We start from the raw sequence: 27,764 nt of genomic DNA on the forward strand, positions 1-27,764 counted from the left end.
CCTCGTGGCGACAGTGAAGTGTGAGTAAAGAGCTGAAGGAGGTGAGGAGGTGAGGCGTGGGGCATCTGCAGGGAAGGCATCCAAGCAGAGGAAACAGCAAGAACACAATTCCTAAGGCAGGCACCCTGCAGGTCTGGGGCCTCGCAAAGAGGCTGCAATAGGTAGGAGAGGGCGAGTGAGGGGAGGGCAGTGAGAGGTGAGCTCAGAGAGGTATGGGGGTTGATCACGTGCGGCCTGGCAGGCTGCCGTTCACATTTTACACTGAGCGAGATAAAAAGCCTTCGCAGGGTTTTGAGCAGAGAAGTGACCTGATACGGTTCAGAAGGACCACGTGGACCTGTGTATTAAGAATATTGGTCAGGAAAGGGTGAGAGGAGGAGACCAGTAGGGGGCGACAACCACCAAGTAGGCAAGAAGATGGTGGCATTAGTCCTTACACGTAAATGCTCCAAACAACACACAGAGTCCTCCGAGAAGCCTGTCCTGACGCTGCGCCTCCTCCTTCCGACTGCACTGGAGGCCCCTACTTCATTCTTCCACATCTCCTCGTAATGGTGCTATTCCACACCACACCACTGATGACTCTGCTCTGTAACTGTCTCTGTCTAGAGACACCCTAGACCGTCAGCTCTGCGAGCACAGGATTCCAGCTTTGTCACTGAGCATCTGCCACTGCCCGATCCACAGCAGGTGCTCAACTAAGGGTTTTCCTGTGCTTGAACTACACCCCAAAGCCCAAGGCATTCCTGGCTTCATGCAATTCTCTAACTATAAAGTCATGATGTTAGGTGAACCAGCCTCTCTTCAGAAACTCTCAGCATCTTACATGTCTGTGCACACATGTACTCTCATCACATGTGCACCCAGAGAGGCTCTGCTCTGTTTCCATGAAATGGGCTGCCAGGTAACTCACATTGTGAAAAGTCTGCAGGAAAAATGAAGCAATTCCCCTGGCCTCACCTTCTGAGTGCTTCTTCTTGGTGTGGTAGGCGAGGGCAGAGGCCTGGGTGAAGGTCATGAGGCAGTGCTTGCACATGAACGGGCGGTCCCCAGTGTGAAGGCGAAGGTGGTTCTTCAGGGTAGAATTGGCCGCAAACTTGGCCCCACACTCTTCACAGGAGAATGGCTTCTCATCAAAGTGCTCTGTCAGTTTGTGGTACTGCATGCCTAGGGAAGCCGTGCCAAGGACCAGAGATACCAGTGATCAGTGACATGAATCCAGCAAGACGACACACCAGAGCACCGTCTCAGGCCAGGCCTCAAGAGGAAGCACAGCGGGAAGGACAGGACGCCAGCATGCCAGGGCACCCCGGACTCCCCACTGGCCGGATCGGGCGTGCAGTGCTCTGGGCTTATCTTTTCTATCCTCTCTCTCTCTCTTATATAGGAGCCAGTCACCCAGAAAGAGTGAAACAGAACTCATTTTTCTGTTTCATTAGGTTTATCCAACATCTAGGGCAAGGAAAAACAATTCTGACTCTACATCCCCTGGTTCCTCTGACTCTTATTTACCATCAAGAAACAAGTGGAAACCTAAGAAGTATTAAATAGCTCGTCATTATTATGAATAATAATAGCCGCAATTTACTGAGGACTAACTCTATTGAAGGCACTGTACTAGGTGTTCTAGCTGTTTTAGCTCACATCTTCCTAACAATCAGGGAGCCTATTTAACAGAGGGGCAATTAAAGCTCAGAGAGCTGATTCCGAAACACTACCGAGCCTCTGTGGGAACCTGCTCTACCTTCTAAGCCCTTCCACGCTCCTTACTGCATACAACTGGAGGCAAGGCCTGGAATCCAAACCACAGTCTCCAGAATTATCATCCTCTATCACTTCACCTTCTTGAATGTACCTGAGGCATGAGCAAATTCTCTTCCACAGAGGTCACATGTCACCGGGAGCCTCTTCTTCTTCTTCTTGGGGACGTCAGGCTCTCCACCTGCACCATGAGCCTCCAGCTGATGCTTCTCCAGCTCCTTCTTAGAATCCTTGGTCTCATTACACTCCTTACACTGCACCTGTTTGCTCTTGGCCACCCGACAGCGCTTCATGTGCACCTTGAGGCGGCAGTAGAAATGGAAGCTTTTGTCACAGGCCTTACAGATGAAGCTCTTCTTGGCAGAGTCTGGGGAGGCAGAAGTGTCTTTCTCTTGTTGCTCTGGCAAGGAACCTGTCTCTCCTTGACTGTTCTGCTTCCCAGGCTGGCAGTCTTCTTCAGCTGGCTCAGCTGTCTTTTCGTCTGCTTTGTCCTTGGCTTCAAGGTGAAATTTACTACTCACCGCCCACGTTTCCTTCTCTCCCTTTTCCTGAGTAAGGAAACCTGCATAGGAGAGAGATTTCATGGCTCTGGGAATTCTCGAAGTTTCTACTTTGCTTTCTAACTTTCCTTCTTAGGGGAGAATGGAGACTACCTGGGATCCTTATAAAACTCTGAAGTAGTATCACTGTCATCTTTAGTCTCTGATAAACACAAACAGCATCAGTTTACATCCATGTCTGACTTTTCTAAGTATTGAGAGAACATAAAATAAATAAGGTAGCGACAATGAACTCTTCCATGAACTGCTGCCTCTTCTCTCCAATAAGGAAACAACTGGGGGACCTAACAGGACCCCACCCGCTCTGTTTCTTACCAGTGTTTGCTAACTCCTTCATGACAGGCTGTAGGCCTGGGAAAGACCTGTGGACGCTGCACAGAAGCTGACATATTTCAATGGCTGAGATGGATTTTTCCATGGCTCTGCTCAGCAATGCTCTCAGGGAAGCTTCAGGGCTGGTTGTCTCAGAGGAAATGCTCAGAATCTAAATGAATACCATGAGACAAAGGTTTATGGTTAATATCAGCAGATTTCTTCCATGGTTTTCAATTAGAAAACAAAGCTAATTTTAGGGATGCATTGCTCCAGCTATAACAAGGATGGATTTCTTGTGATAAATATAGTGGAGACCACTCCTTCTCCAAGAACAGGGAAATTAACAAAATTTAAACGAGGAGGCACACGTGAAGACAAATGTGCAAACACAAAGAAGGTGCAAGCGAGGTAGCACTGAGGGTTTTCTGCAAGTATCTTCCCAGAAGCCAGGAGTCTTCCAAAGACCTTTCCTAGATCTTAATATTAAAAGCTTAAAAAGCTATAGGATTTGGTTGTTGGCATTTCTGTTTTGAAGATCAAGATAATTTTTCATAATATATAACTGTCTCAACTTCGGGAAGTAATTCAGCACGATCAGTGGCTTCACATTTTTAGATACTTAGATGTACCCTTTAAACATCATTTTCTTTCATAAAGAAACTCAGCTTTTTAAAGAAGGTTCAAATAGGGGCTTTAAAGAGGCCAAGAATATTATTTCAAAGCCATCCTCTCAGAATGTTAGAGCGATCAGCAGAAAGAGTCAGAACACTGAGAAAATAAAGCTAAACCATCCACAGATGGCCACATGGAATTTTCATTTTGGAAGATATTTTATTTCTGCTCTTTTCAAGTCTATCTAAATAAACCCGATGTCCCTGGAGGCAGGCATGAGACTAATTAGTGAGGCTAAAACTGATCAACTGCTGAAGCCCCATCTCTGAAGTACGAGGCACGCTGGAGAGAGTCTAGCAGATGAATCTCTCCTCTGAAGCCCCCAGAAGAGTGCACCATCGTCCTCCCATCTGAGAGTCAGACCAAGGCTGGGCTGTCACCTGTGGATCGAGTTAGAAACCAGACCTTCCATACACCATCCGTGTCTACTTGGATCAAGAAGCACGACAGGTGAACTTAGTTTAATTTTATGTTCCTTTATGATTCTTTCCCACTCAAGATGCACATAATCCTGGGATGAATTCGTGAATCCCCCCCCCCCCCCCCAGTCCCCACCTGGTTTTTCTGGGATGCTGGCCACACTGTGAGAAGCCTTACAGAAAGTGAATTGGCACAATTTGCTACCCCATATGGGCAAAGGCTTTGTTCTTTCTATGTTTATTCTGGCTCTTTCTGGAAGCCAGAACAGAGCATGTAATAAGACCAATTTTACTTTTATTCCTCTGGAAAAAGTTGCTTCTTAGAACATGGGAGAGGGCAGTGTCACGGTTCCCTCTGAGTTTCCTAGGTTGAGACAAATGCAGTAAATCTGGGTTTGAGTCACATAAACCCGAGTTCAAATCCTGGCTGCTTCCCCGTCTAGCTGGCGCGTCCTAGGTATGTTGCTGAACCCCTTGATGCCTGAGCGCCCTTATCAGTAAACTGTGGACGATATCAGATACAGTTAAAGCTGGGAGGATTAAAAGAGCTGAAGTATCACAAAGCATCACCTAGCCCAGGGCTTGGCCCACAGCAGCCGCCCCGCGGAAGCTGGCTCCTCCCTCAGGAGTGAAGACAGTTCCAGGCATCAGCGTCATCAAACTCCCCCAAACGCTGCATCTTTATTCCCACCACACCTCTTTCACTGTCTCTGCCAGCTGCTCCTCCTCTGAGGTCAAGCACCTGAGCTCAGCCCTTCGCTGGGCAGCCTCTAGGATCAGTCTGTGATGCCTCAGGATGGTTTCAAAGGCAGCACTTTCTGGTGTGGCCACTGAAAAAGGAGGGATTGAAAAGTCATTAGTGAAACTAAGAGCACCATTTTTTTCCTTTCGCTTTTTCTCAACTCAGTTCTTCATACTGAGAATATACCTCATCTATCTGCCACCTGGGGCTGCAGTGAGGAAAGTGGCAAGGAGTGCTGTAACTGGAGTATAATTGCTAACGTAAGCTTAGAATGACTGCTGCATATTTTACTTTAAAAGGTTTACAAACCTCATGTCCCTGAACAAAATCGCCAGTCCTTACTTCTAATGGTCGGGATGTGGAAGGCCACCGTAAGAAAGCTCCCTCTGTTTTCTGGGAAGACTGACGATAATCACCGGTGGGGGCAAAGCCACCACAGAGGTCAGGGAGCCTACCTGCCCGGAAGAAAGCATCGGCGCCAGGCTCCCTTCGTATTTCCTCCAGGAGCAGGTTCAACGGGCAGGTCTTTGTCTCCTGAGCCACCAGCAGCAGTTGCCAAATGGCTGTTGCAGAGAGAGCCTGCTTTTCTAGAGCTGCTGACATCAGAGCACTGAAACCACCCGAACCAGAGTCACGTTTCACGAGCTTCTCCATGACCTTCAAGATGCAGCACAAACATACAAGTAAGGGACTTTCTAGTCACTGGCCCAGCTGCTGAGCTGCAAGTCTGAGCACTGGATTTTAGTGAATGTATCTGGGGAGGAGTTTTTCAACATCCTTCACTTCTTTCAACCGAAGAGATTTTCATACATGACAAAGGCAAAGTTCTTCGTGCCTCCTTTTGAATGTGTTTCCTTACCACTGCGGAGATAGCAACTAATCCTACTTGTCACTCTGCCTTAGAAGTTAGATCACCTATTTCTCCTCCGCTGCTGATTCCTTAACATTTCTCAACATGGCTGGTTTCGGCGTATGTTTACATAAAACATAAACATATATTTTTTAAATATGTGTTCATCTCTTTTCCTTCTTTCATTTTACCCACCCTCCCTCCCTCCCTCTCTCTTACCTCTCTTTCTCCAGGGGCTAAACTCTTCACGTGTGGGATCATTTTTAGTAACATCTGGTTGTCTGTGAAAATCTCAGAGAGGTTTTCATGATACCGTCTCAACAGCTCAATCCCATAATCATCAGGGCTTGCTTGGACTGTAAGGATATTAGCAAAACAATAATGTTTGATACAGCAAAACCTCCTTAAGGGCTTCTCCTACAGAAAACGAGAGGAGTTACAAATGAAGGCAGGAGAGCGCTGTCTCCTCTGGAGAGCAAGTGCAGCTCCTGGCTTGGGGCCTCACACACATGTGTTCACATCTCCTTTGGTCTACACTTAATCACTCAGCGCTTCAGGGTCACAAAACCACTACCACTTTGAAAGTTAGTGCCCGGTGGTAGAAGCTAGTGATTGCTCAACAGGGGGGTAATTAGAAGGCTGCACTTGTAAGAGATTCAGATGTACAGATTCAGGGGATATTATCCGTCAGGCCTGAGGTAAAGGATGCATGTGGCGATCCAAAATACAGGCAGGCATGAGTCAGGACTGCTGACCTACTGCTCTTCTGTTTATATGCCCTCTGAGCCGATCTTTTAAAAGGTCATATTTATTTGAAAGTTAAGTCAAAACTATCAGGCATTCCCCTTAGCTCTGCAGATATTTAAAAATTTATTCTCCTCTTTGGCCCAGTAACTTCACTTCTGGGAATCTAGCCTTAAGAAATGATCTAAAGGTTAAAAAAAAAATCTGTGTACAAAGATATTTGCCTGTGTATAATTTGTGATTGTGATGATGAAGATAACAGCTAATGTTCACTGAGTGAGTGCTTACTATGTGCAGAGCACTGTGCTAAATATTTACATATATTATCTCACAGTAGCCATAAAAATGAATGTGATAGGTATCATTCTTATCCCTGTCTCACAGAGGAGAGAATGAAGTTCAGAAGGGTTAAGTCACTTAGTCCGGGTCACACAGCTACCAAAGGAGTCAGGGTGCAAATCCTGATAGTCACGACAGTCTTAAGCGTCATGCCACATGTGCCCCGGACGAGGGTAAGAGTGATACAGCATACGTGTCCTTATGATGGAAAACTGCATGGCCTTAAAAAATAGAATGCTAGGGAGTATTCTGAAATGTGGAGAATGTTTATGTCACACTGTTGAATGGGGGAAATTATAAAACATGGTAGTGTCTCAACATTGTAAAAATAATGTGATAGATACAATACATCAACGTATTAATATTGAAATAATCAAGTGGTGGGATTTGAGGTTGTTTTCTTCTTTATTTTTCAGATTGTTCAAGGTTGTGTAAGTATACATTATTTTTATAAGCCAGTAAATAAGTTCTCTCATTTCCCAAATACCCTTTTTCTGAAAACCACCTGAGTCTCCAATGCACCGAGATGGGAGAGGGTTGGCTGGAGTTGGGCTGTTTTTCTAAGAAGTGGGACATGGACTCATTTCCGCAGACTGGATTGACACGAGGGGCAGTTAATTCGGGGACTGCTGGTGCTGGAACCACAGCACTCAAGTGGGAATGGGGACATCAAGGTGTGAGCTTCCGTCCACTCCATGGGCAGGTGACATGGGACAGCGTGGGAAAGCCACACATTAATAAACCCTGAACCATGGGAACACTGTGAGGGAGCTTAATGGAGAAGAGCAGTTCTCAGGTTTCAGAACTTAACTCCAGAAACACTGAGCCTCACTGATTTGTGAGCTAGTTTCTCTTTCGTAATGGCTTTTCTTAACACTGTCTTATCTCCCCAGCAAGGAACCAGAGGGTGTTTCAAGCTGCAATTTTTTGGAGGGGTAGTTCCAGTCCAGAGAGTCAATAATTAACTAATACCTGTGGTGCTCGGCAAAGTGGCTAATTTCTGCAAATTCTCCAGCAGAAGGCCCAAGTTTGGGAATGTCATCTTCACTGCCTGAAGGAGTTTTACCAAACTCTCAGCACTCAGGGTCTTCTCTTCAGACATTCTGTACAACAAGTTTTCTATTGTCTCCTTGGGTGTTGTTCCGCCCTCACAGCAATTCAGAATCACCTGCAGTGGCAAGCAATCAACCCGACACCAGTTACTGGCAATTCTAAATGTATCTGACGCACCACTGGAAACCCAGCAAGACAGCATTACAAGACGCCTGCCTCCAGGTCCTCTTCTGCTGGTCTCTAGTGCCACTTTTGTCATAGTCTTTTCCTTATTCTGTTTCAATAAAAATCCAAAACATTCTCCAAACAGCTCTATGAAAATCTTCCCTTCTCAATTGCAGGTTGCCTCCAACATTTTGCATTTTGTGAAAATATTCTTAGGCTGGCCAGTATGACACAGTGAGTAGCTTACATCTAACCTGGTTCTTTAGATTGAGTTTGTTCAGACAAGAAAATTGAGAAACAGCCTGGCAATTAATAAACACAGTTACAATGTTTTTCAATCTTTGTTCGTTAGGTAAAGTACATGACAGTGGTAGATGTTGCAAGTTCAAAGCAATTCTATTATTTTACTTTCTTTTACTTTATTTACGTAGCAATTTGAATACCCAGATACTTCATACGCTTGTCTGTGGCCTCCAAAATAATAGATTTAAAGTGCATTTCTGGATTATTTTTTCCTGCAGACTCTGTATTATCTATCCTTCTCCCTCCCAGTGGCCACATGTACCAGCTCCAGTCATCTTCCCAGAGTTCTACTCCCTTGTTCTTCCTTGCTGTGCTAGAGGGCTTTCTGAGTCAAGAGGGCACAGGCCTCTAGCAAAAGGTTGAAAATAAAACACATGACAGTTACTTTATAGATATTTTCCTATTATAATCAAACTATTTCTTAATGAATTGTAATTTACTATGCATAACTTGGCTCTTATGGATAAGGGAGGGGATTACTTCAATACATGTAATCTATAGATTCACAGTAACTGAATTTTGAGCTTTCCTTTGGGAAGATGCCAGTTCTCAGGAGAAAGAGTCAAGCAGATCAGTCATGGTAGCATGCCAGAGGACACCATTATCAAATTAACTCCCATTTAAAAATAATAAATTGAGCCACAAAACAAAATTGGTTTTATATATGGGGAAGGAATATCTATACTACATAAATATGGAAGGAATATGTATATTACAAATTAACTTGTCATATTCGTTGTCAGTGCAGAGCACAGCCATTCTCTTTGTCTAAAGTATAATATGTATTAGATTTCTACTAAATGAATCATAATTTAAAACTCAAGAGCTTGTGTCTAAAAACCATACTGATTTCTGTGCTATCTCTTATTTCCTAAACCATCATCTGATACAAAATGAGGCAGCCAGACAGTGAGCATGGGCTTTAAAGCCACGCAGGCCTAGTTTGAATCCCAGTTCTAAAATCTATGGCCTGTATAACCTTGGGAAAGTTATTAAATTCTTTGAAAAGAAGGTAACAATATCAACTCTTGCACAGTTGTTCTGAGGATTCTCTAAAATGAGGTTGCTGTTTATAGAGCCAAGTGTAACTCCCAGGACGTATGTGATTGTTAATAAGTGACAATGGTTACTGATATTATTAGGAAGCCGGATGCACAGTGGTTAAGAAAATGTGCTTTGTTTAGAACTCTGAATTCCAGTGCTGATACCAAGCAGCTGTGCCTTTGGGTGAGCTGCTTACCCTTCTTAAGCTTCTGTTTCTTCATCTTTAAAATCAGGATAATATCCATGACTTCATAAAGTTGCTGTGAGGGTAGAATTTGGTAATGCTTAAAAGGTCCTGAGCACAGTGCTTGGCACACAATAAACAATAAATTAATGGCAGCTATAGCAATTACTATTTTTGTATCTGCTCCCAGTCCTGAAGCAGAGAAATTCCTATTTACCACTTCTTACAGAACCCACAGTGTGTATACACAAGGGTCAGGGTACCTAGCTAGCATTAGCAACACTCCATAAGAGAAAAAGTTCCCAATGGCCTGGGAGCACGTTCCACATGATGTCAAAACACTGTGACTATTTGATCAACATTCACCTCTACACTCCTGCTTTATTATTTTGCTTCAATTTTCGTGAGAAAGAGTAGCTTAATGAAGCTCTGGTGGATCCCCAATCTTAAGAAGTGTTTTTGTGACTTATAACTAATTTAAGTTCTTTCTGCTTCAGCCCTTTCTGTCAAGTAAACTGAAAGTGACAGAAGAAAATGACAGTGTGGTCTGTCTTGCTGCAGAGAATAAGGCTGAGTTTGGCTCTACCTATAAATGCTGTTTTAGCAAGATAATGAAACAGTTCAAAGGACAGATTCAATCTAGCTAATAAGGAAAAAGTTTGAATGAGTAATTGAAGGGAATCACTAAATAAGGAATTAGGTACTTCTAGAGCTATAAGCAACTTACTTAAACTGAGTGCCTAAGTTTCCACTTAATTTGAAGACTAAGGAGAAAACAGGGCTTTAATTTTATTCTGTGCGTATATTATCTTTCTCTAAGAAGTTCAAGGAAGGTAAACTTTTAAAAACATAATCTGCAAAATATAATTTTGAGATTAAAGGCTATTCCCATGTTATATGAAAAAGTAGCAATATAAGATCATTGAGAAGAAGGAAATCTAGGGTCTGGCCCTCACTATCCACCTAGTGCTTAGCCATCACACCAGCGGTTTCCAAACGTTTTCTCTCCTGAACATTGAAGTCACTTCCCACAGTTCGATGCCACAAAAGTTCTCTGTCCCTATTTCTTCCTTCCAGATAAAAAAATATTTTTAGCACAAAGTTGAAATCAATAACACCAACAAATACAGTTATCTAGTTGACTTGAGAAGTCATGCTAGCAGTTTTATGAGGATTTTAGCAGCTGGCTGGTGGCAGAGTAAATCAGTACAACCTTCCTGAAAGGCAATTTGGCAATATATCTCAAACACTTGAAAAAATTTATACTCTCTATTCCAAAATCTCACTTCTTAGAAATTATTCTGAAGAAATAATCTGAGAAGTATGCAGAAATTTGTGTGCAAAATGCTCCCTGCAACATCATTTATAACAGCAAAATATTGGAATAGCAAAAACTTAGGAAAAAATGCCCAAGAATAAAGAATTAATGAATTTTAGTATATCCATTAGACAGAAGACAATATAGCTACCAAAATCTGTATTGTAGGTGTGGAAATGTATTCACATGTACTAAATTAAAAAATAAAGTTATAAAACTAATGATAACCCCATCCCAGGATGACTCAAATGAGAAAAAGTGAGAGCACATGCTCCAAAATGTTAGCAGTGATCAGCTGTGAGTGGTGAGACGGTGGGAGATTCCGGTTTTTCTCTTTCTACTTGTTTTCCCAATTTTTTAAAGATGAACAGTGTATCATTTCTGTTAAGAGGGAAAAAATGTGAAAACAGTTACAAATGTGCCTAAATACTTTAATTCTTGGGGCAAATGTTTTATATTAAAATCTCATTGAGTCAGAGCAGGAATAGCCTTCCAACCATCCACGCATCTAAAGCTTTAATGTCTGACTACCATGTGCAGGGTGCTCAGCAAGCTGCTGCAGGGGATGGACACACAGAGGCATGAAGCAAGAACCTGAAATTGCAGGTGCTTACTATGTAGTCTGTGAAAAACCCTGCAAGATAAAAAGTGCTCTGGGCCACAAAAGAGGTTTAAAAAAAAGTGCTATATGAATTCAGAAGGGAGGAAGAGACACTTGACACAGTTACCCTTTTCTCAGTGCCAGTCAGGAATTCCTCCTTGGCTGTTTCCAGGAACTCCATGATAGGTCTCAGCTGTGTTACGCACTGGATCAGGTCCTCTTTGTGTTCTAGTAACAGAACAGACAAGGTCTTTCCCTCCTCTGTGCTCCCTGGGGGAGAAAGAGTTAGAGAGGAACAAGAGAAGCTAGTCAATTTGAAGGAAATGACAGCATGGTTTGTCAGGAGAGATCTAACAGAATAGTAAAGTGATTCCCAGCCTGTTCTGAGCACTAGAATGCAGAATCTCTTTTTGGAGAGGAAAATACTTTATTATTCTGTTTAAACTCTATGAAAGAAAAAATGTTTCATTTATCTTTCGAAGCACAAAGCTGTAGAGCCAGCCAGAGGTTAACTTCTGGTTGGCAAGGCCACTGCTTTGTACCGAACCCAAATGAGAGAAAACTTCAGTCTTTAAGTGCTGTCAGCAAACCAGTTCACCCTGGGCACTCAAAACATTGATTTGGATGTGTGGCTTTTTGAAGGGCAGGAGAACACACTGATGGTATTCTCCAACTTCAAGGTGTCAGATTAGTTAACTAGTGGGTAGAAGAAATGAAGACTCTTATTAGTTTGTATATATTTAACATGCAGCCTCTGAAACTACAGGTAGGATTTATGCGAAAATCACTTAACAATAGCTAAGCCACTGAAGAAATGCATCACTGGAGCAAACTTTACAGCATCTTCCCAGAATAAAACTCAGCCCCTCAGGTGGATAAGGTTTCTCCTACCTTTTGGCTGTGCTGCTTCTGCGTCTGCGGGCTTTCTGTCTTGCAGGGCTGACTTTACTGCAGGATTAGAATCTTGGTACAGCCTCAACAGGGACACAACAGTCTGAACATCCAGGCTCTCATTTCTTACTTTATCCAGGATTCTCTGGAATGCTGATTGTCCTTCTTCCCCCTCAAGACATCCCATTAGGGTCTGTGAAACACAAGTGCCCAGAAAGAGAGATCAGCCAGCCACAGGAACCCCGTGCTCCTTGGATTTGCAAGGAGGCCCTCAACAATTCAGTCCCCGCCTACTTGACCTTTCCATGGCGTTTGATATTCCTGTTGCCTCTGCACCACAATTCTCTGACTTCTTAACACTGAAGCATTTTAGACCAGAACTTGCCTTTCTAATGACTCTTCTTCTGCCTTCCTCACTGGTTCTTCTTCCAAATCCATAACCAAAAGCAGCTCTGGTTTCAACTATTCCCCCCTCCACTTTATATATGCTCCCTTTTGAAAAGCTCTCACATGTACAGCTTTAACCATCACCTCTATGAAGATAACCCTGAAAACTAGCTCTCTAATCCTGAACTCCAGAGCCACAGTTTCTGTTAGATACGCCTTATCCTCCAAGGGTCTCAGCACCACATGCCTAAAACCAAACTCACCATCTTGACTCTTTGAAACCTAGAGCACTAAAATATCAACAACTCCATGGGGTAAAATAAGCAAAATTAGCATTCCTTTCTTTGGTCTGACAGAGCATCTCTCTCACAAATGGGAGGAAGGCCAACTGGAAGGCAGAATTAATATTTCTATTTCAGCGGTAACGAATGTATTCGAAAAAAATCTGGGAATCAAAACTTAATTTCAAGTGGAATGTCTTATGTATAGTCTTTATATCCCTACTTGGCAAATCTACCACCTACTTTTGATGTTTTGTAGTGTTGATACTATAAAAGAAAACTGTTTTCTCATGGGAGTATTTAGAGAGCAAAAAGTTCAGGTTTTCTAGACACACACAAACATGCACACACAGTCACATATACAACACAAAAGGATCTCATGAATATGTACACTGGCGAAGTTCACCTAGACAGCTATTATAAATTCTGACAGTAATTACATGTTTACAATTGTTGTTTAGAGAGATTTTATCTTCTATGCTCTTCCCAAATACAGAGGATTATAATGAGTTAGACTTTGTTTCTTGAATTTGCTCTAGCTTGTTTTCTGATCAGAGAGGACTGCTAAAGCTAAGTTAAACTGAAAACAAAAAAGTTTCTATGTTTTTTGGTCATCTCCCAAAGTAAACATAGTAAAACACAATTTAATAATCCACATTAAGATTTTACTGGAATAAATAACTTTTATGAACATAAAATAATTCATCTTGTCTCTATTTTTAAAGTAATAAACAAATGAGATAAAGATTTCAGTTGAATGCTTATTTCCTTTTGGCCACATTTATTCAACCTTTCATACTCTCCTTAGTTGGCCTAAAATCTCTTTAGAATGCCTTTTCCCTGACAGCTGTAGGGACCTGAGGTAGGCAGCCTCCATAGTGGCTGCTTCCCAGCATGCCTGCCTCCAGGTTTCCATGCCGTTGGGCTGAACCTAATGCCTTGCTCCTATATGGCAAAAGTAATGGGAACCACCAGTTAGGCTAGGTTACTGAGATTTCCATCTTGCCTACGTGTGAGCTCTCTGAGTGTCTTTGCTCTGGGGGATGCAAGCTGCCATGTTGTGAGGTGCCCTCCAGAGAGGTCCACGTGGCAAGGAACTCACGTCCCCGGCCAACAGTCAGTGAGTGAGCTTAGAAAGAGACACTCCGCAGCTGAGCCTTGACATGTCTGCAGCCCAGGCTGACACCCTGACTGCAGCCCTGTGAGGGACCCTAAGCCAGGGACTCAGCGAAGCTATGCCTGAATTTCTGACCCATAGAAACTACGAGGTCATAAATGTTTGTTCTTTTAAGTTGCTAAATTTTAAGGGTAATTTGCTTAACACAGCAATAGTTCATTCATAAAGACCCACTATTGCTAATGCCCTAAGTTTTAAACCTGGTTCTTCCCCTTTATTTTTCCTTTCCCTCCTTCCTTCCTTCTGCGGATCTTAGTCGATACAGCATACAGCTATCTCATTCTTAGGCCAGTTTTTGTTCACCCGAAGCTCTCCGAGTATCCCACAACCACCTCTCTCAGTTTCCCATTTGTCTGGCATTATCATTTGAGCCAGTGGGGAAGAGAAGCTTTCATCAGTGGCGGCATCTGATGCACTTCTCATTATCCCCTCTGCTGTCTCCTCCTCTGCAGAACTGCTCAGCAGTGAAATTAAAACATTTGTTAACTTCACTGCTCAGCAGTGCCACCAGGGTGACCATCTGGGAAGAGAAGCAGGGGTGGGCTGATGAAAGGGCCAGGAGGGAGCAGTCGGCTGCCTGGACAGCCCTGCTCTCTGCTCTTTCTTTCAGAACCTACTGGGGACCTGCACCAGAGCCAGCACTGTAACTGTTACTCTGTCAGTCCCCTAAGATGCCTGGGGCTCTACACTGGAGTGAGCCCTTTTCTGAAACAGTGTTATCTGCCTAAACAGAAGAGTGTCACATATTGCAACAGCCTGGAATTCACTGATTGCTATCACGTAACAGAACTCTAAGAAATGGACCAAAACAGAGTTCTGTGCTTTAACCATAATTTGAAACTCTTTTAACTCTTAGAGTTAAAGGTACTTTAATAAATTCATATCAAATCATGGTCACACAAGGACTCAAAGAACTCTTATCTATGAATTAAATATAGGTCAATATATTTAAAGATGGGACAGTTTTCTTTCCATTATATGTGAAAAACCATTTAATCTTTCCTTTACACTCAGTCTTCTAATTGAATTTACTTATTTTCCCAACTGTTTGTTTGCTTACTGCCTTCGGATTTGTCTAGATTACATTGTGTTCTTGTTTGCTCATGCCTTCCCTGAATGTCGAGGACCAGACAATGGCAAGAATGACACCACAGCAGCTCCACACCATCCTAGATACTGTGTATACGTGCCATCTACTTTACTCTCCATCTCAGACCTTGGAGGCATTACTATGACTACTTGAAGGAGAGTCAGAGAGGTGAAGTAACTCGCCCAAGGTTGCATGGCTAGTGAGCAGAGTACCCGGATCAAACACTGAGCTTATTCCACTTATTCCATCAAACACTGAGCTGGCACCCCCTTCATCCAGTTCCAGTTACTTTTAGTGTAACCAAATCCATTTCACTGGATTCTATTGGACTTACTGGAATCAACGTCACACTGAACACTGGGTTCAATCTCTGTTCAACATAGACAATCTAAAAAATCTGTACGATTCCTCCTGGTCTCAGTGATTAGTGTAGAGACTGGTATACAATAGGTGCTTAATAAATGTTCATTTAACTGAATGAAATTCCCTTCCCATACAACCACTAGCTCTTCTAGCTACAGCTGCATATCTTAGACTTAGTAATTAGCAGAGAGGGGATCTGAAAAACCAACAATTTATTTCATCTCTCATAGACCTGACAAGTGAATCCTATCAACTCACTTCTCAAGATTACCCTATACTGTCAGTGAACACAGTCCACAAAACACAGACCCGCACTTCTTGACAAACCTCCGAAGCAATGGCACAGTTGAAAATATCAGATTCAGTAAGAGCCTTCAATTTTGTTTGCCTTTGAAACAAAGTTGAAGGGGAAAAAAAGATGCTACCAGGTCTTCAGCTTTGGGAGTCTTTCTAGAACTTTAGGTAGAAAGTGGATCAAACAGCAAGGAAATCAATAGCAGAAAAAGTTATCTCCTTATTCTAGTCAAAGACTCACTTTGCTATATACACAATTAATTAAAAGCTGGGACATGGCTAGGAATAAAGAGAACAGACAATTAAAAGTTCTAGCACAAAAGCTGAAAAGAAGTGTAAGTCTGCCTTTAAGTATAAGTTTTACTCAGCTCAGTCACAAAGCCTCTTAGGTCAGTACCTGATTTTTCTAATGGGTAAGGGATATCACACTGAGATAAAGACAGGCGGAAGACACTCTCCCACCCCAGCACCCAAGAGATTTCTCCTTAATCAGTTTTGGCTTTGGTTTCACACAATTCAAGCAGCCCAGCCTCTTCTCATGTTGCTGCAATCACTGCTCAGGGAATGGCTTTGCCACCTTTCATCATTCATCTCAGGAAATAAAATAATCAGGACACTGGTTCATGGTGTCCTCCCTAAACTCAATCCAGGCCAACTGCATATCTCATGTCTGTTTTTCAGAAAAGGAACAGGCTGGTCCATCTCAATCAGAACATCACTCACAAGCCTTAATAGGCTTCAAAATTACACATCTAAGTGTAGGTTATTTTTAATGTTGAGCTGTCTTTTTAATATTATGATAATTAACCAAATAACAACCAACAGCAACAAAAAAATTCAAAGCTCTCTGGGAGCTAAAAATATGTAAACAGAACAGCAATAACAACAGACAAAATCCCCAAACAACCTTTACAATTGTAGCTGAAATGCAGAATGATGTTCCAAGTGAACAGTTTTTAAATACATTCAGCACTGAAGTCTTTTGGGGATTCCTGCAATCGGGTGACTTCTGTGCATACTTTCCCCCAAATTACACGTGTGGCAGGATTTCTTTCCTCTCAAGACATTCCATAAGGATAGGGAGCCAGTCTTATTTATGTTTATTTTCCTAGCAATCAGCTCAATGCCTGGCACAAACCAGTTGCTCAGTAAATATTTGCTGAATCAAAAGGAAAGCAAAGAGTAATGCTTGGGAAAAATGGGTATTTAGCAGCTCCTTAAAACATTGAGAGCTGTCAGCATAGACATCGTGACATCTGCCATCATACATTAAGAATTTTGTAAGCCATTAACTTTTCCAGCAATGCTTCTCAAAGTATAGTCTAGAGATACCACAACAGCAGTCCATGGGGAAGTTGTTAAAGATGGAGATTCCCAGGTCACAACCGAAGAATCAGACTCTTGGGAAATGCCGTCTGGAGATGTGCATTTTAACGATGGCACCAGATCATTTTTATGTACACTGAACTGTTGTTCTGGAGACTAATGGTTTTGTAGGAGACACCAATCCTGCTGTGCAGGAAGCTACTTCTAAGTGTCATGGTACCTATTTGAAAGCATGATTTGCAAATTAAGCTTAAACACTAACATGTTTAACATTAAGAGAAACAACAAACCTTCTTGTGTCAGAGTAAGTGATCGTGCTCTCGAATATTTATAAGGCATCATGCAAAAAAGGGTTTCAAGGCTAAGTCTGAAAGTCCTGAGTTAATGTGTAGGCAAACGATAGCAGTCATCGCCTACTGGGCTCCTTCTATGTGCCTGGCATTTTAGTATAAGTTTTACATAAATCTTAATTAATTTCACAATGACCCTGTGATATAGGTGATAACATTCCCAAATTTTACAAATTAGAAAATTAAGCATTACAGAGATTAAGCTTCTGCAGGTCACAATGCTAGTGAATGGTAGAGCTGGATAAATAAATGATATATCCGTACAATGGAACCCTGCTCAGCAATTAAAAGTAATGAACATGCAACAACATGGATAACACTCAAAACAGTTATGCTGAATGCAAGAAGCCAGGCCAAAAAGAATACAGACTATATGATTCCATTCATATCACACTCTAGAAAATGCACATTAATCTATACACAGAGAAAGCAGACCAGTGCTACCTGGGGAAGGGCGAGTGGAAAGGGGAGGATGGAGGGATTACAAAGGAACGTAAGGAAAATTTAAGGGGTGAGGGATATGTTCACTATCTTGATTGTGGTGCTGATTTCAGGTTTCACAATTTATCGAACTGTACAACTTTAAACAGGCACAGTTTTCTGTATGTCAATCATACCTCAATAAAGCTGTCTAAAAGAAAGTGAGAGAGAAGGACAAGAACTAAGTACAAAGCAGTACCTCCCCAACTCTGTATTTTATTTAATTTAATCTTATGTTCTCAAGGTATTTTTTCCCTTTTTCTTTCTGTAGCTGAACGATATATTATGGAATAAAACAATCAGTTTTAAATACAGCCATCAAGTGATTTGTAGAGCTCTTACACTGACCTCTAAAACCGAGGAAGAAATAACATAAGCCTATAATGATCACCAACAGTGAATCAGTGCTATTGCAAAGTACTATTAATGTTATTGCCATCAAAAGATTAGGACACAATCTGGGGGCAAAATGTTGAATGAATCCATGTACAGCAAACATTTCTTGAGCATCTGTTATCTGCCAGACACTTTTTGGTACCAGTGTGAGGAAAAAAACGCATAAGACACAGTTTAAGGAAGTACAGAGGTGACACTAATAATTCCAGTACTGCTGATTTAATAGTTTGAGTATTGTTCCTCTGCAACCAAAGTTAAGTGGAGAGGAAGTCTTGAGAGAGAAAATGAAGAGGAGTGTCTATAAGCTACCACGGTAACAAACTAGTGACAAAAATGATGGATTGAACATTTAAGAGAACATCCAAGTGCAAAAATATAAAACCATAATATCCTTCAGCATAATTAGTACAAAAACGATTTACAAGTTGAAACCTCCCCTAAGGAAGTCACCAGGGTTAGCCCAGTCTTGTAAACAGCTTAGCTCTCAAGAAAACAATTTAGAGCCAACAACTGATTAGCCATGGCTAAAAAAACACTTGACCTTAAATTTGTTTTTTTAAAAAAGTAACTTGCTATGAATCAGGGAAATATCTAAATAGTAGAAGGCATTTATTGCTTGGATTAATAGTAACTAGCAGACACTAAACTGTCTGCAGCAACATTGGAGAATGCCCCACGTGACCCCTCGGATCCGATGAGCAGGCTGCAGGGACAGTGCCTGCACCTCTCAGAATGGGAGGCATGGCTGGAAGAAAGGGGAAGCAAGGGGAGCTCCGAAGGGGCCTTGCAGGGCCAGGTGTGAGGAAGCAGGCAGGGAGGGAGCCCACAGGTGGGGACGTGTCTCACTGAGACTGTGAAAAGGAGAAAGCATCAGCTCGGAAGCAGAACATGATAACCACTGGGCAGTTACCTAAACATTTATACAGACATGAAATACATGTATCATTTCTCACCCTATTGGGAGGCAGGAACTCAATGGTAAGAGAAGAGCTCTGAAGTCAGAATGCTTAGGTTTGAAGTCTTGCTCAGAGTTTAGTTTGATAAGCTCTGCAACCTTGGCCAAGTTACATCAGTTCTTTGAGAAAGAGCTTCTCACCCATGAAACAAGGCTAAAAACCAAAATAGTATCCACCTCAATGATTTCTGTGAGGATTAAGTGAGATAACATATGTACCAAGAGCAGCACAGTAAGTATTCAACCAGTGTTCACCGCCATTGTCTTCACGTCTGAAAATGGCCACTGTATTCCTAAACATCGATGCAATTCACTAGTAAGTTTATAGTGTTTTTGGTACCATGTTTTGAGTATTTATTGTTGTTTTGTTTTTTGTTTTTATTATTTAATGCCTGATTTGGGGTTATCCATGACTACCTTCTGCCTCATTTTATCCCTGATTAAGCAGAAGGAAACAGTATGCTCAGCTAAGTATCCTGGATCAAAACTGGCTGTATACTGGGATTCACCTAGTGATCAAAATATAACTTCATTTTGAAAGTATCTTCTCTAGCACTTTTGCAAGACTGTCCTTTAGTGAATAAATTTTTTTTTTAAGGTTGAACAAAATTGAGACCCTGGAGTATTTTGCATTTTTGTGTTTCTGTCCCATATGGGAAGTTGATTTGCTATCCTGAGACACTAAACCAGCAAACAAAACTCATGGTACCTACCTCCTTCTGTGTGCCTTTAATTTCTGAACATTCTTCTAGTCTTTTTAAAACATCCTGGGTAATCAAGAGTGCATCTGAGAAGGTATTTTCATTTTCTAGAAGAAAATTCAGCTGGTAATGTTTCCCCTCATACTCTGAATGTAAAACAAAACAAAATTTTAAAAAATCAGTGACTACTTGGAATGATTTTTTAAAAGTTTAAGCTGAGAACCTTTAGGTCATATACTACACTTATAACTGACATCTAACATATCAATTACAAGTAACAGAAAACCGCTTCTCTAACAGCTTCCTCTTTTGTGCCTCCCTCATCCTGGTTAAAATAATGGGTAAGCATCAAAAACGGTACATCATTATTTCAATACTGCTTTTCTGCTCTGTGGCTCATCTTCAGGCTTCCAACACTCAAAACCACTTCTTTTAAAAGAAGAATGCCCTAATATGACTATTATATTGGATTCTGGTTTCCCACCTAGCAGTGGTCTTTGGTAAATTTATCAATGAAACAAAAGAACTCATAAAGATCACTGAATCTAGTAACTGACAACAGAAGGACAGATTACAGAACAACTATGAAATGAGTATCACCTGGTTCTGTGCTGGCTTCCTTTGCCCCACTAAAGGTCTGCACAACAGGGGAGGGGGAACAAACTTCAGCTGGGGTGTCTGCATTGCCCTGAATCTCCTGGGCAGTGGAGGGATCCACACTCAACTCTTGTGCAACCGTCTGGATTGCCTCCTCCATCTCAGCTTTCACAGGGCCCCCTGGAGGGGTGGAAACCTCCAGAGAAGAATGAAGCTCTCCAGCATCCTCGGAGGAAAGGATTTCTACTTCGGGCTTCTCCGACTCCTTCTTGGATGACTCCAGGGATGGTGTGGAGGCATCCCTCACCACCTGACCCTGAACAGAGCAGTTTACAAGGCTAGTCAGAAGATTTTTACAACTGACAGCCACATCGAACATCTGCAGGCTGTCGGCTAAAGAGATGATTTTGGAGAAGTTGTGCTTGCCCACAGGTAGCTTGCCTGTGTACATCATTTCTAACAAGAGGGCAAACTCCTCAGGGCTCACGACAGAGGCATCAATGGAGATGGTGTCTGTGTTGTCCAGCAGGGTTTTGAACAGCAGGCTGGCAGCGGCCAGGACAAGCTTGTGGGCCCTGAAGTAAATGGTACCAATGGAAATGGTGCAGTCACAGAACTGCTGCTCCTTGCACAGGGTGTAGAGCTGCTGCAGCAGCTGCCGGCTGTAGTTGGGGAGCTCCATCGCATCAGCTCTGCCCGAGGACTTTTCTTCCTCTCTTCTTTCAGAATCGCTTTGTGAGGATCAGTATTAGATCCTGGAGAAACCCCAAAAATGCCATGTTAATACTTCACAAGCACACAGGGCAACGCCCCAAATGAAATGTTAAAATGAACAAGCAATTCACTGGTTCATTCATCAAATGTTGCTGAACAGGAAGAGGCACTGTGCCAGGGAGACTAAATTACTAATAATGATAATAACTGCCATGTGTTTAACTGCATGAAAGGGACTATGCTTAGTGTTTCACCTGGATGCTCCCATTTGGTCTGCACAACCTCTCAATGGAAGAGATACTATATTCTCCCCATTTTACAGATGAGACTGAAGCTCAAAGGGACTGAGAGAACCAGCCTAAGGACAAACAGCCATCAAATGGCATTCCTGGTACTGATTTCAAGGCTGTAAATAACTACATCGCTATATGCATTCCTGCTCCCGAGTTCCCCGCCAACTGAAGGAGACATATATATAAACGGAGATTTATAATACAATGTCCTCATCTTACTCGGGCTCTCTGCAGCACTGCATGCAGGCCGTCATTCCCTCCCTCTTAGAATGCGTTTCTCACTTGCTCCTGTGCTCCTTGAGTCTCCTACTATCTCACCAGCCACGCGGTTTCCTTTGCTGGTCCTCCGCATCACTTTGGCCTCCAAAGTTTGCAGTGCTCCAAAACTGTCATCTCACTTCTTATCTTCCCTCTCATCTGATTCCATAGTTTTGAAATATCTAAATGCTGAAAGCTTTCAGATTTATATCTCCAGTTCAGACCTTTCCTCTGAGCTCCAAATGCGTACTTCTAACTACCTACTGAACATCTTCAGCGGGAAGCCTGACAGGTTTCTTAAACTTAAATCCAAACTCTCCTGCCACCTTCCCCATTTCACAGCAATTCTGTCCTTTCCAGTTGTTCAGGCCAAAAACCCAGAAATTACCCTTGATTCCTGTTTTTTCTCATACTCCTTATCCAATTCTTTATAAATCCAATTGGCTCTACCTTCAAAGTCTATCCAAAATCCAATCACGTAACACCACTTCCACTGGCTCTACTCTGGTCAGCCCAAGCCACCATCACCTTTTATCTGGATGACTGCAGCAATCACCTAACTGGTCTCCAAGCCTCTGCCCCTTCCCAGCACTACCCCTACCCCACCTATCTGTAACCCAGCAGTCAAAGTGATCTTTTTAAAAAACACATAGCCAGATACTGTCACTTTGCACAAAAGCCTCCATGGTTTCTGATCGCAGGGTAAAAGCCAAAGTCAAAATTCTTACACAGTCTGCCATTAGCTCTCAAATCTCATCTTCGGCTTCACCCCCTCTCACTCATTCTGCTGTAAGCACCGCACCTTCGTTGCTGATCCTGGAGCACACCAAGCACACTCACCCGCAGGTTTCTTCACGTGTGTGTGTGGGGTTCACTCTCACTCCCGCCAGGGCTCTGCTCAAAGGCCACATTATCAACATGATCCCTGATCATGTTCTTTAAATAGCAGCCTCCCCTCCAACCCAGAACATTCCATCCCTCTCATTCCATTTTTCATCAGAGCCTATGGACATATATTTTTACTTATTATGTATCTCCCTTCACTAGAATATAAACTCTATTAGGAAAGGAAATTTTTTTTTCTTTATCATCTGTTGTATCCCAGTGCCCCAAATTCTGCCTAGCACAAACATTGCTGGTTAGTTGCTGGAATGAATAAATGAATGGGAGGAAATGTAATGACAGAGATTTGTACCTAGAAGCCCAGTTTGGGGAGTAGGGGTATCCAAGGGTTAGAGTGAGTTCTGAGGAGGAGCTAACAGCTAACCTCCTTAACAAATGAGTAGGCACTAATGAGGTGGGAAGAGTGGGAGAAAAGGCATTCCTCTGTGAGGCACATAGTTAAGAAAGTATAATGTAGTGACGGGAAGGAGGTTTAGGAGGGGGAATTATAAGAAGTTCCATGATACTGGAACATAAAAAAGGGGACAGGGAGTGTCAGGAGATGAATCTGGAGAGGCAGACAGAGGTTCTGGCCACAGAGAGATCCACAGACCATGCTCAGGAGCTTGGACTTATCCTAAAGGCAATGAGGAGTCAATGAAGGGTTTGAAGGACTTTAAGCAGGAAAGTCATATGGTCAGATACACATTTTAAATATATCATCCAAGTGACATTTGTACAGAATTTAAAGGAGATAATGCTAGAGACAGGCTCTATTACTGCAGGAGTTCAGGGAAAAAATCAATGAGGGCTTTGACCAGGAGAAGTGGTAATAGAAGAGAGAAAGAAAACAGATAAAAATATTTAGAAAAGTGTTAACTATCATGATTTAGGATCTAAATATATGTGAGGGAAGTCAGAGACAGCTCCCAGGTTCCTGGTTTGGTGAGTGGGGGTAGATGATGAAATGATACAGATAACACAAGAAAAAGATATTCGAGGGGAGGAGATATCTCGTTCCATTTGGGTTTGAGGATCTTATGATGATAGCAAAACTGTATAATCTCATTTGTATAAATTAAAAAAAAAACACCAAGGATGGAAAGACATATATCAAAATAACACTGCTTGCCATCGTTAGAAGGATTATGATTCCCTATCCACTCCACCACTTCTTTATTTCCCCAGATTTGAAACTGACAAATAAAAATAAAAATGAAAATATTTCCAAGTTCTGGTTTCCAGGTTTCTGGTCTGGTATGTAAAGAGCTTAAAAAGGAAAATGGGAAAATCAACAACCCTTCTGAGATCTGTCAGAGGAGTGAGGTCACAGGGCAAAACTGCTGCCCCCCCAAACTGGAGAGACAGGCAGATACAGAGACTCACAACTGCTCAAGCAGAAACCCACCAACAGAAACGCACAGGAACCAGGGCCAGAATAGAAGAACTAAACTTAAGCTGATGAACTGCTGGAGGCTCAGGGTGGACAAATCTGAGTGTTAAAAACTCCAGAGGGACTGAGTCATAATTTTGTGAGTTTTACCTCCACGAGCTCTACTGGGTTCTTGCAGTGAACACTGAAGAAAAATTCCTCTCTGCTTCTGGCAGGCGAAAGGAGAAAGTAACTATTTTTAAATACGACAGAACATTCTGTTTTTCTCAACAAGGACTAGAATCAGAAGAAACTATTCTACAAGAGTCTAACCTAATTGGAGGAAGGGAGGGAAATACCCTATTTCAGCTCACTGTAGCCATCCTGCCATGCTGTACCACTTGCAGGGGGGTGCAGGGAGGGGGGCTGAAAAGCATTGGTGAAGTTCACAGGCCAGGAGCACAGACTTACCAAAAGACTGAGACCTAATAAAAGGTCTATAAAACACTTCCTTCCTCCACACCTTACCGTCTCATCACTACAGGCATACTTACCACAGTTCCTTTTACCCAGTATTTTATGTCTACCTTTGAAAGAGAAAGTACAAGGCATACTAAAAGACAAAAACACTTTGAAGAGATGGCATAAGCATCGGAACCACAGTCAGATATGTCAGGAATTATTAGACCAGGAATTTTTAAAAAACCATAATTAATATGCTAAGGGATTTAATGGAAAAAGTAGACACCATGCAGGAACAGATGGCAATGTAAGCAGAGAACGAAAAAGAAAAGCTAGGGGCAAAAACCACTGTAACAGAAATAAAGAATGCCTTTGATGTACTCATCAGTAGACCAGATATGGCTGAATAAAGAATCTCTGAGCTTAAGGATATGACAATAAGAAACTTACAAAATTGAAAATCAAAGTGAAAAAGGTCTGAAAAAAACAGAATAGAATACCCAAGGACTGTGAGACAATTACAAAGGTAAAACATATGTGCAATGGGAATATTTGAAGGAGAAGAAAGAAAAAAATAGAAGCAATATGTGAAACAATAATTACTAAGAGCTTCCCCACAGATGCAGAACTGTAGACATGGAGGGCCCACTGTAAAGTTACGTGCAGATTTTTGACTGTGCCAGGGGTCAGTGGATAACCCCTGCATTGTTCAAGGGTCGGTCAATTCTATATGCTTATGGGTAAGTGAAATGAATGACAGCAGTGATACAGCGGACAGAAGAAGAGAAGAATTAGGATTATTTTATTATTATAAGTACTTGCACTTGTGAAGTGGTACAGTATCTTTTGAAAGTGGATGTGGATTAGTTGTAAATGTACTGTGAACTATAGGACACTACTAAAAAAATGTAAAAAGAAATATAACTGATATGGTAAAAAAGAAGTGAACGTGGAATCATGCCAAATGCTTAGTTAAAACCACAAAAGAATGAGATTTCTGGTCAAGATGGCAGAGTGGTAGGACCATGAGCTTGCCTCTCCTTGAGACTACAAGGAAACCACAACTGAATGCTAAACAACCATTGAAAAAAAGGCTGGAACCTAGCAAAAAAGATCTTCTGCAACTAGAAACATAAAGAGGGAACCACAGCGGGACGGTAGGAGGGGTGTGCTCACGATATAATTGGGCCCCATACCCCTCGGGTGGGCGACCCACAAGCTGAAGAATAGTTAAGTTGCAGAGGCCCTCCCACAGGAGTGACAGTTCTGAGCCCCACGTCAGGCTCTAGCCTGGGTTCCAGCATTGGGAGGAGAAGGAGACCCCAGGACATCTGGTTCTGAAGGCCAGCGAGGCTTGGCTCTGGGAGCCCCACGGGACTTGGGGAAATGGAAACTTCATTCGCTTGGGAAGCGTTTACCAACATACTTCTAAGTAACACGTAAGTCAAGGAAGAAATTTCAAGACAAATTCAAAAACATTCTAAACTAAATGAAAATGTAAATACAACTTGTCTAAATTTGTGGGATGCAGGAAAAGTAATGTTTAGAGGGAAATTTATAGCACTGAATGCGTATATTAGAAACAAAGAAAGATCTAAAACCAATAATTTAAGCCTCCACTTTGGGATACTAAAACAAGAAGAACAAAGTAAATCCAAAATAAGCAGTGGAAAAAAATCAGAGGACAAATAAATGAAAATGAAAAGAGTAGATCAAAAAATAAAAATTCAACAAAACCAAAACCTGGTTCTTTGAAAAGATCAACAAAATCAATAAGCCTCTAAAGAGGTTAACTAAGAAAAAAGAGAGAACACAGATTCCTAATATCAGAAATGAAAGAGGGGACATCAGTACAGATCCCTTGCACAATAAAAGGATAAAAAAGGGATAATATGAGCAACTTTATGCCCACAACACTTGATAACTTTGGTGAAATGGATCATTTACTTGAAACGCACAGTCTGCCAAAACTCATACAAGAAAGCACTAGACATCTGAATAGGCCTATTATCTATCAAAGATACTGAATCAGTAATGAATAATTTTCCAACACTGGAAGCAGCAGGCCCAGAAGGGTTCACTGGTGAATTCTACAAAACATTTTAGGAAGAAATTACAGCAAGTATCCACAATCTCTTCCAGAAAATAGAAGCAGAAGGAATACTTCCTAACTCATTCTGTGAGGCCAGCGTTACACTAATACCAAAACCAGACAAAGACATTATAAGAAAAGAAAACTACAGACCAAAATATAAAAATCTTCAACAAAATGTTAGCAAATCAAATTCAACAATGATAAAAAGAATTACACACCATGACCAACTGGGACTTATCCCAGGTATCCAAGACTGGTTCAACATTTGAAAATCAGTACATGTAATCCATCATATCAACAGGCTAAAAAAGAAAACTCTCATGTTCACATCAACAGATAGAAAAAGCATTTGACAAAATCCACAAAATTCACGATAAAAACTCTCAGCTAACTAGGAACAGAGGGGAACTTCCTCAACCGGACAAAGACCATCTACAAAAGCCAGTAGCTAACATAATAGTCAAAGCTTTCTACCTAAGGTCAGGAACAAGGCAAGGATGTCTCATTTCACCACTGCTTTTCAATATCATTCTGGAAGTTCTGGCTAGTGAAACAAAAAGAGAAAATAAAAGCTATATGGATTCAGAAGGAAGGAACAAAACAGTCTTTGTTCACAGATGATATGACTGTCTGTGATGAGAAGATATGTAGAAAATCCAAAAGAACTGACAAAAATAATAATAATAAGCAACAACAGCAAGGTTGCAGGATACAAGGTAAATATAAAAAAGTTAATCACTTTCCTATCAGCAATGAACAATGGAATTTGAAACTAAAACATTACATTTAATTAGGACCCCAAAAAATGAAATTTAAAAAGTGAAATACTTAAGGATAAGTCTAATGAAATATGTACAAAATGTACATGAGAAAAACTACAAAACTCAGATGAAAGGTATCAAAGAACAACTAAGTAAGTGGAGAGGTATTTCCATGTTCATGGATAGAAAGACTCAGTGGTATCAAGATTTCAATTTTTCCCAACTTGATCTATAAAGTCAACACAATCCTAATCAAAATCCCAGCAAGTTATTTGTGGCTATTGACAAACTGTTCTAAAGTTTATATGGAGAGGCAAAAGACCCAGAATAGCCAACTCAATATCAGGGGAGAAGAACAAAGTAGGACTGACATTACTCTACACTCAACTTCAAGACTTATCTACAAAGCTGCAGTAACCAAGGCAGTGTGGTATTGGTGAAAGAAAAGATAAACAGACCCACAAAAATACAGTCAACTGATCTTTGACAGTGAATTAAAGACAGTACAGTGGAGCAAGGACAGTATTTTCAACAAACGGTGCTGGAATAAATGAACATCTACATGTAAA

General features: G+C 41.6%; 1 protein-coding gene across 6 annotated transcripts in view; it reads right to left on the bottom strand.

Moving 5' to 3' along the window:
• Positions 1-27,764, bottom strand: part of ZBTB40 (zinc finger and BTB domain containing 40) — a 69,444-nt gene that overhangs the window by 14,882 nt on the left and 26,798 nt on the right. For all 6 annotated transcript variants that reach the window (XR_010383946.1, XR_004140629.2, XR_010383947.1 and 3 more), the window contains exons 2-12: positions 20,362-21,113; positions 19,774-19,907; positions 11,962-12,154; positions 11,198-11,340; positions 7,375-7,570; positions 5,539-5,675; positions 4,925-5,126; positions 4,424-4,557; positions 2,637-2,805; positions 1,856-2,323; positions 961-1,167 (exon numbers count right to left, since the gene is read on the bottom strand). Coding sequence is in view for 2 of the 6 variants with exons in the window: in XM_010979827.3 (XP_010978129.2) it covers positions 961-1,167; positions 1,856-2,323; positions 2,637-2,805; positions 4,424-4,557; positions 4,925-5,126; positions 5,539-5,675; positions 7,375-7,570; positions 11,198-11,340; positions 11,962-12,154; positions 19,774-19,907; positions 20,362-21,040 (2,662 nt within the window). In the remaining 4 variants the exon portion in view is untranslated. The remainder of the gene's footprint in view (positions 1-960; positions 1,168-1,855; positions 2,324-2,636; positions 2,806-4,423; positions 4,558-4,924; positions 5,127-5,538; positions 5,676-7,374; positions 7,571-11,197; positions 11,341-11,961; positions 12,155-19,773; positions 19,908-20,361; positions 21,114-27,764) is intronic.

The sequence above is a fragment of the Camelus dromedarius genome, chromosome 14 (genome assembly GCF_036321535.1).
Source record: "Camelus dromedarius isolate mCamDro1 chromosome 14, mCamDro1.pat, whole genome shotgun sequence".
Classification (NCBI taxonomy): Eukaryota; Metazoa; Chordata; class Mammalia; order Artiodactyla; family Camelidae; genus Camelus; species Camelus dromedarius.